The sequence below is a fragment of the Triticum dicoccoides genome, chromosome 6B (genome assembly GCF_002162155.2).
Source record: "Triticum dicoccoides isolate Atlit2015 ecotype Zavitan chromosome 6B, WEW_v2.0, whole genome shotgun sequence".
Lineage (NCBI taxonomy): Eukaryota > Viridiplantae > Streptophyta > Magnoliopsida > Poales > Poaceae > Triticum > Triticum dicoccoides.
In genome coordinates, this window is record NC_041391.1 from 66260244 (window position 1) to 66270060 (window position 9817).

At 43.7% G+C, this 9817-nt stretch overlaps 1 protein-coding gene across 1 annotated transcript; it reads left to right on the top strand.

Moving 5' to 3' along the window:
- The first annotated feature begins 1899 nt into the window (after positions 1-1899).
- Positions 1900-2796, top strand: LOC119324581 (histone H2A.1-like). Its single transcript, XM_037598359.1, has 2 exons — positions 1900-2177; positions 2273-2796. The coding sequence occupies exons 1-2, from the start codon at positions 2001-2003 to the stop codon at positions 2567-2569; spliced, it is 474 nt and encodes a 157-aa protein (XP_037454256.1). The 5' UTR covers positions 1900-2000; the 3' UTR covers positions 2570-2796.
- Positions 2797-9817: the final 7021 nt, after the last annotated feature.

Sequence of the window (9817 nt, forward strand, 5' to 3'; positions counted from 1 at the left end):
AGACCAGAAGATCTTCGTCTTTGTCACTGAAGAAATTGACTGAAGTGATATGAGATTTTCAATGGCTTCACTCGAAAGGATTGGGTAGGTGTAGGATTTTGAGATGAGCATCACTTGGAAATCAGTTTCCTTAGTATTACCTTGACCCCCTTTAACAGTACGGTGTTTCCTATGACTGAAGAAAGAGAAAATGAAACTACGAAAACAAAAGTCTTCATGCTTCATAATCCTCGCATGAATATCCAAGTCTTCAAGGTCACACCAATTTCTTTACTTTCAAAATCTTCAGGAGAACCAAAGTCTTTAGATGAAGACATACATTTTTAGGGGTCGACTTTCATCGTAAATATCAAACTACTCATCGACTTTATAGAGCCTGTGTGCACTTACAAACATATTAGTCCCTTAACCTATAAGTTTTCAATACACCAAAATCACTAAGGGGCACTAGATGCACTTACACTTGTCTGCTTGAGGTGTGTTTTGTGCACAAGGTTTTGTTTGTCCCTTCTTCTCTAGCCGGTTGGGTTTTCTTCGTTGCTTGCAGAAAGAAATGTGTTTAGAGGAAATTCGTTGAATTATATGGGTGAAATTCCTTGAATGTGGCTGTAAAAACTGCCCAAGTCATTCTGGTCTTTATTGTGCAGTTTTGTTAATGTTAAGCTTCAATGTTTGCAGGGATATCTAAAGGTGTCATCACTTTAACAATGTGACTTGTTGATGAAATGTATACTCACAAATAGAAGCGTTTGCATTCAACAATTGCGTGGAACTATTTGCATTTAACAATTGCAGTGAACTACTTGAATTGAACAAAACTTGCATTGGATTTTTTTACGTTTGGGACATTTGTTGGACGGGTTTTGGATGCCGACTCTTCTACCTCCGACGTTGGCGACATGAAAGGGGGAGGCAGAGGGGTTGGGGGAAGGTGCACGACCACAATAGCCTCGGCGGCGCGGCCTGCTGCAGCAGACTTCAACTTATTTGCCCGCGACACCGACATCGACTATGTGGGATCCCACGACGACCGCTTGTCGCCCGACTTAAGCAGTGTTTTGGCCTTTTATGGACCACTACCGACTGACCCACCCCCTCCACCAGGGCGCGTGTGAGTGAAGATGGTGCGACAGACAATGATCTTTGCAGTGGTGGACGGAGGCGGCGCGGTGTCGGAGATCGCAGTGGCGAGGGCGATGATGTCTTGGAGGTCCGCGATGCCCTTGGCGGACCAATCCATGGCGCTTCGATGGTCGCCGCCGTCGGCACACAGAAGGGAGGCGGGCGACGGCGACACGCGTGAAGAAAAAAAACAGTAGGTCTGTCGTGCATAGTCGTTTTGGTTTTGGTCGGTTGTGTTCGTGTCCGCAAATCTGCAACCGAAGGTGCCCCCTTTCGGGGCTACCCAAAAACAATTTTGGCCAAGTTGAAGTTTTTGGCAGCTATTGGAAAAGTTTTTGCACTTCAAAAGCCCAAAAAGACACTGCCACCCTATAATAGGGCAACTGTTGAAGATGCTCTAACCAACTCGTTTGGTCAAAATCACTAGAAAACTGAAGTACGACTCATTTGATCATTAGAGTTCAGGATAGAACTCCAAGCTATTTGGATGGAGTCCTAATAGGCAGCTCTTTACTCAGGCAACGATCCTGACCTCATGCCTCCAAAATCCAACGCCTGAGATTGGTGCCTGAGTTAGACAAATTTTTATGGAAGCCAACCAAATAACCCCAAAGTTGATGATGCAAATCCCCGCGCTCTTATTGGTCTATCTGGGCCTCCCACGGATCACCACCCGCCCGGCAATCTCCCCTTAGATCCAACGGCGGGCGCACCGCGTCACGCGGATCGCTCCCCCCTCGAGCGAAGCTCCCGTCTCCAATAAAAGCCTCGCCGCTGTCCCAACCCACCAAACCCAGAGCATTCCTCCAATCCAGCACCACCGCCGCCAGCTCCACACCTCGAGAGGGACACCTCGTCGCCGGAGAAGCAGCAAGAAGATGGCCGGAAGGAAGGGCGGAGACAGGAAGAAGGCGGTGACCCGCTCCGTGAAGGCCGGGCTCCAGTTCCCCGTCGGCCGCATCGGGCGCTACCTCAAGAAGGGCCGCTACGCGCAGCGCGTCGGCTCCGGCGCCCCCGTTTACCTCGCCGCCGTCCTCGAGTACCTCGCCGCCGAGGTAAAAGATCTTCGCTGCCGTCGAGCGTCTGTTTCGCTCTGTTCCTCTTCTGTTGGACAGATAACCGATTCCGTTCTTGGTTGAATGAATCGCAGGTCCTGGAGCTGGCCGGCAACGCGGCCAAGGACAACAAGAAGACGCGCATCATCCCGCGCCACCTGCTGCTGGCCGTCCGCAACGACCAGGAGCTAGGTAGGCTGCTGGCCGGCGTCACCATCGCCCACGGCGGCGTCATCCCCAACATCAACTCCGTGCTGCTCCCCAAGAAGTCCCCCGCCGCCGCCGAGAAGGAGTCCACCAAGTCGCCCAAGAAGAAGGCCGCCACCAAGTCCCCCAAGAAGAAGGCCGCCACCAAGTCCCCCAAGAAGAAGGCCGCAGCCACCAAGGAGTAGCCGTCCCCATGGCTTAGCCAGTGTTGTTGCTCTGTTCCATTTCTCATGGACAAGATGAGTAGTTGTAGTTTGGTTGGCAGACCTGTATCTGTATGTAATGCCTCCTGGTAGTCTGTAGTGACCCTTTCGTCAGATTCGTGGAGCAAAAGCGTGTCACTGTATCTCTGATTTCTGTACTAAAGATGCACTCATTTGAGTCTTAGTAATTCTCTTGTTCTATATATCTATCTGCAATTGGTCTTGTGAATGCTTGACACCTGCTTTACTTCTGAACATTTGCTATTGAATAAGTTCCATTTGTATGGAATTCTCTCTTATATCATCTGAAAATTCCCCTTGCTCTTTGCTCACTGAAACAAACAGGGTACTCCACTTCCCTACGAAACTAAGAAATGACGGTGGTGCTAAATTGGACAATGAATAGTTGAAAGGTAATAACCAAGATGCTTCAGAAGTCCTGCGGGCAAACATGGCAAATTATAGCTTGACCATTGCTCAAAGTATTCTTGCAGACAATTTAACCTTTCAAACCACAAAACTGGCAAACATTTGGCTGCTACGAAGAGTAGATGCAAACTAAACTAAGTCAGATGAGGTACTGCTTATTTTGGATCCACATAAAGAAAGCAGAAAGATATGGTATCAAACAGAGATGACTAAATGTGCAATAACAGGCATCACTGCATGCAATTCCGTTTCCTTTCCTCTTCCTCTTTTTTGTTGTTTTTATTGTTGCAAAAGGCATTCGGTTTTGTTTCTACAGCAGCTTCGTTATTAAGGGCTAGGAAAATGGAACACAAGCAGCAGAGACACATGCAGCATCTTCACGGCAAGGGATTGTTTAGCTATATATAGAGCTGCAGAGCGTAACACAGTAATTCTGAATGTGATTCCATAATTCATGTCGAAAACAGAACACAAACTTTACGCATCTTGAACCACAGACAACAAATTCAACACAGCTCGCATCCTGGGCATTCCGGTAACAACACAAGGATGCCTCTCATATTCTCCAAGAGTAATGAGATTCTGACACATAATAGCATCACCGCAGCATTGCTATATTTTTAACATACAAATTTAAAACACAAACCCAAGCGCATGCACGCACACCCGGAAAAAAGGGAGCATCCCGGGACAAAGCTTAAGCAGAGGTTAGAGGTTGCAATCTCGACCAGACACAACACAGGAGACTTGAGCTTGCCTCAGCACTTGCAAGCATAAATGTAACGGGAGATTAACAGACATGGCCAACGCCAATCATTAATCCAAATAAGTCATGGTGTCTTCATGCCAGTTGACTAATGTCTACGGAAGACCTGCATATCATATAAATTGGAAGAACCTACAGCAAAAAAGCCATTTCTGCATCTGCCACCGGAATGTAATTCTAGACTCCTCCATAGCAATCAATTTCATCAGTCAAACCAATCTATACAAATCATTCATCCGAAAGCTATTAAAGTTATATCACCCAATTTATGTACAACTCAAACAGTACATTGGCTTCATTAGTATTGTGGACTTCTACCAGAACCTCCAAATTTGGATCCTCTCAGCATTTACACAATGCCAGCAATACAAACATAGAGAACCAATCACTACTAGGGAAAACCTTATACACAGAATCTTACCAGTAGCGCTTGTTAAAATGAGGCGCTACTGCTACTTAGCAGTAGCGCGTCTGCCAAAACCGCGCTACTGTTACCTCCTTAGCAGTAGCGCGGTAGGAACAGAACGCGCTACTACTATAATTGCCATACCGTTCTCGACGTGCTAGGTATAGTAGTAGCGCCCTTCCAGAAACGGCGCTACTACTACGGATTTTAGCAGCAATGCGTTTTTTCTCCCCACGCTACTGTTAAAGCTATTTTCACCTAACCCCCCGTGCGGCCTGATTCCCTCCCCTCTGCTTCCTCCCCCAATTCCCCACTCTTTCTTCTCCCCCTCGTCGCCTCCGCCTCGCCGCCGTCTCGCCGCCGTCTCCCCCGACCCCGCCTCGCCTCCGTCTCCCCCGGCCCCGCCTCGCCGCCGTCTCCCTCGACCCGCCTCGCCACCGTCTCCCCCGACCCCGCCTCGCCGCGCCTCGGTGCCGCCGTCTCCCCCGACCCCATCTCTCTCCACGCCCTCTGTAAGCACTCTCCCATTCCGACCCCTCTTGTTTGCTTAGTATGAACCCTAACTATTTAGTGCTAGTTAGTATGAACCCTAGGCTATTTTTAGTGCTAATTAGTTAATTACAATTAGTATTAACCATTGTTGAGGAAATTGTTAACTGGTAGCTGCTCGGTTGGCTAGTGAGTAGGGGATTAATCGGCTAATCGGCAAGTTAATCGGCCATTTAATCAACTAATCAGACAATTTATCGGTTTATAGGCTACTCGGTGACCCTACGAGTAGGGATTAATCGGCAAGTTAACTGTTTAATCGGATGAATTCTTGAACAGGGGTATTAACCCTATTTAATTAGGGCAGTAGCTCCTAGGTACTAATTAGTTAGTAAGAACTAGGTACTAATTAGCTAGGTACTAGTTTATTTTTATTTATAGTAAGTTTATTTTCAGTAAGAACTAATTGAATTAATAGAACTAGTTAGTAAGAACTTGTTGCTATTTTTTTAGTTAAAGCAATTTTTCCCGTATCGACGTGGACGATGCCTATCCCGCATCCTCGTCGTCGAGTCGGTGGAGGACGACACCTGCTTGACCAGATGGGCCATGTCCGGGACTGGGCTGCACCGGGGTGGTACTGGGAGGCGCTACCTACCGGGGGGCGCAGGTTGGTGAGGAGCCAGCCTGTTGTTGACCTGAGCCTTCTTTGGTGGCGGTCGCGTAGGCCAGTGACGGTCCAGAGGCTCGAGGACCCCACGGAGGTGGTGCGTCACTGTGTTAGTGAGGAGGACGCGCACGTCCGTCGCTACTTGTTTGCGTTGGAGCACAGGTTCTCCAATACCTGGCAGGTTCTCCAGGGATCTCACTGGAGCTATGATCTCGTGATGGTTCCTTCTCTGTGGATGTCCACCACCCGCGCTGATACCCGTCGTGTGCTAGGGTTTTAGTTGTATTAGTGATGTTATATGTATGACACTATTCAGGATGTATTAGTGATAATATTCGACGATGTATGAACACGCATGAGATGATTTACTTTTACTTATTCAATGCATGCTAATTTGAGTCCTATAAGATATTTTGAAATGTATATCTTGTGTTGCTCAAATAAGATATGTGCTTGCCCAAGTGGCTGGTCATGTTTGCAGGTTACACCTCCGAGTGGCCTATGTTTTGCCAGAGTGTTGATTTATTTCCGTTCCGGCAAATTTCAGGCGCTCGATATGTCCTATTTTAGCAAAGGTCATGCTGGATTTTTCCGTGAATTTTGGCATGACTTGTGCCAGAATATGTAGGAAATATCGAGTGCCCCGGATTTGTGTGTTGAGTATCCTGGTAGTTGTCTTCGATCGATTTTCAATTAATGTTTTAACTATGAACATAGGAAATGTCTGACGACGAAAAGGATTTCGGTATTTGCAAATACTGCAAAGACGAGCGTGGCCTGTGCGACGGAATCTTCCTAGATGATGATAGGCGCTTCAACATCAAGCTGGACGAGAACTTCGAAGTGGATACAGTAAGTCACAACGACAAGTCTTTTTTCGTAATTAAGCATGACATATGCTTCATTTGCTTCAACTTATAATTTGTTTTTACTATTCTACTAGCGTATCCCCTGCCATGCAAGAGTTTTTGCATTGGATAAGATAGGTTGCAGTCGTACTATGGAGGTAAAGAAATTTTACTTGAAGACCGAGCATGGTTATATTTCCCACACAAAATTATACAATTCAGACGACTACACCTATTTTGGATGCAAAACATGGCGAGCACTATGCAAAACTTATGCATTTGAGCCTGATATGGTTATCACCTTTGATATTCGTCCGGAAGATGACATTGAAGGTAATACCGACATCTGGGTCGATGTGCAGACGCCTCCAGTTATACCAAAATGTGAGTTTCTCAACCATATTTATGTCTTTGATATTGTTTATTCAAAAATAGTTGACAATTAATTTCTATTGATAGCTTATTTCGGTGCAAGCAAACATGTCCAGTGCTTGATAGACAAGACCGTATACTATGTCGGGGCTGAACTCAACTGCGAGAAGCTCAGTCATTATGTTTCATGGCTTGCGGATCTTGATACTATCAAGACAAATTTTCTTCCTGCATTTAGAAATGTTAGTACTGAAAACGTGCGACCAATAGTGTTCGTAGTGAACTACGGTCACATCTATTTAGGAAGGATGGTAAGATTTTTAATATTTGTCTTCAGTGCATCTTTTCCATACATTATTTTTGAAGCTAAACTTCATTGCTAAGTATGTTACCATATGACGTTCTTCAACAGGGAGTCCCGATGAATGTTGTGCCTTATGGGATCGAGACTAAAGGTACCATGAGTATTATTAGCTTACGACCAAGATATCCTACAGATTACTTTAGTGCATTCAAGATTAGCGACGGATGCTTAATAGTGCAAGACTGGACCAAATATATGATGGGGGAGCGCAGAGAAGTACTAGGGGGCAGCAAACAGATGCGCTACCCACGATTAGGAGACAGGTTCATCTACATGCTCCAACTTGATCAAGGAGGAGAGCTATACATGTTTTATGTTATTTTACCTGCGAGAGAGCAGCAGGAGTGATTAACTAGCTAGAAATGAGTTAGAAGATGATGATGTGCTACACTATTACTATGATGATAAAATAACTAGTGTTGGTGGTAATGACTATGATGATTATTATTAGCTAGTGTTAGTGGTGATTAAATAAATATTGTTGATGATAATGACTATGATGATGATTAAATAGCTTGTGCTTGCGGATTAGATTCAAGTGGAGGCAACATGTGGTGCACATAAATCCGAGAATGGTTTCATACCTAAACCATACTTGAACCATACCCGTACATGTATCTCTCAAAACCATACTTGAACCATACCCGTTTAATGCCATTTCCAGCCCAACCAAAACTAAACCCTCTATTTTTTCCATCCAAACTAATTTAAACCCAATACATAACCTTGGGTTTAAACCCAATACGTAACTATGGGTTTGCTTCAATGTATATATGATTGCACAAATCGACATGTCAAGAAGCAAATGGCATAGAAAAGACATAAGTGCATCTACAATAGTTTGGGAACAAAGTTATCGTTAAGATATGGTCAACACACAATAAGTGTCAAAAAGACAACACCCACGACTGAAAAGCTCACTGGCAAGTGCATTAAAACCAATTGCTTAGCTAAAGCACAAGCAGACACATTCAATTTGCATGTGTTGATTCCCCATAATATAGAATTACATAGTGCATCGCATCATGTACGCGGATCAAAGATACTCATTGACGATGCGTCGTTGCTTATTGCACATAACCAATGCCCTAAAACCGGTTTGGACCCATAGTTTACAACCGTTAATAACCAAACTGTTTAAGCCCATAACCAACTATACCCAAATTGGATTCTTCACATACCCAAACCAAAACCAAACTAAAAAAGATTCGGCCCAATAAAACCTGAACCAATCAAACCCAAAGTAAGAACCGAACCGTTTCACCCAATTTTTAATAACCATTCCCAGGTTTAGGTGCACATCGAAAGTACTACTAGTCCAAACTAGATCAAGTTTGGATTAGTAATATACTTTTGACATGCACCACATATTGCCTCCACTTGAACCTAATCCACCTTCATTTGACACACTGTTATGGACATAATGATGTAAACCTCATAACTGGTATTGTACCAATATTTGTACGATGGAGAGAAAACCGCATAAATACACTAAAAATAAAAAAATAAAAAATGAATGCTAGTAGCGATGGAGACAGAACACGCTGCCACTAGTTTCATTAGCAGTAGCATGGGGGTGAACAAACACTGCAGCTATTTGTCCTAGCAGTAGCGTGCGCCAGCACGCGTTACTGCTAAGCAATAGTTGTAGCATCTTATTAGTAGCGCGCCTACCCGCGCTACTAGTGAGCACAAAACCAGCGCTACTGCTAGGGTTTTCCCTAGTAGTGAATAGGTGATTTGTACAATAGTGCGTTGTTTAAAGAACCTCAAATCATTCAAAAAAATTGTTTTGTTTTGATATGCATATGAGGGGTCATGGGGTAGAAAAGGAGAAACGTCTGGTTTCCAGCTCATAGTCGTACTTTTCTTATAAGTAGATACATCGATAGAAGCCTGAATGAGGGACCGTGCAACGTGCATCATCATATTAGTAGATACACTTCCTTCAATCTATATTCTATAATATGTCATTCTTTATAAATCTGTACAGCATCAAAACAATACTTTGGCCAACACTTTTACTGATAAATGTTAGCAAAAGATGTAGTGCATGGTGAAAGTAACATTTGTGGAGAATCTAGCCATTTTGATCATGCATTTAATATGAAGTATTGGACATTTAACATTACCAAATGTGGAGAAAATATACTGCCTACAAAACATAGCTACTACAAATAGTGATAACTGGCAGTTACATATGCCAGTTAGACAAACATTGACAGATATTCTGAGAAAATATTTAAGCAAACCAGTTAGCATTAGAACAATCATCCATAAAACTGCAATAGCTGCAATGATAAATAGTACTACCTCCGTTCCTAAATGTAAGACGTTTTTGCAGTTCAATTTGAACTGAAAAAACATCTTACATTTAGGAACAGAGGGTGTAGTATTTACTGAAACTCTGAAAGCATGCTCTTCAAGTACTGTAGTAGTAGTCATTATTTCACCAGGTACCATAATGATCGCAAATATCATATCCAATGTGAAACGGGTAAATGGCATAACTATAAATACATATAAATAAAGAAAGTATAAATCAAATGAGAGGGAACAACATACAAATCAAACTAGGACTTGATATATCCATAACCATGAAAATAATCAAATGCAATGTAGCAAATGGTAGAATAAAAATAAAAGAGCCTCAATGAAGCACATGAAACATGATGTATTTAGTTATGCTACCACTAAACATGGCATCATTCTCATCTATGAGCAGACACAAACATATGCATAAAAAGGGAAAGGGTCCCAAGTCATCAGTCAGCAGAGGAGCTAGAGGGAGAACCTGCACTAACAGAAGGAACTAGGAGAGTACCAATGAGAAGGTAACTTAAAGCAAGGCAGGTCGATGAACAAGGAAAGTGAAAGAGCACATCC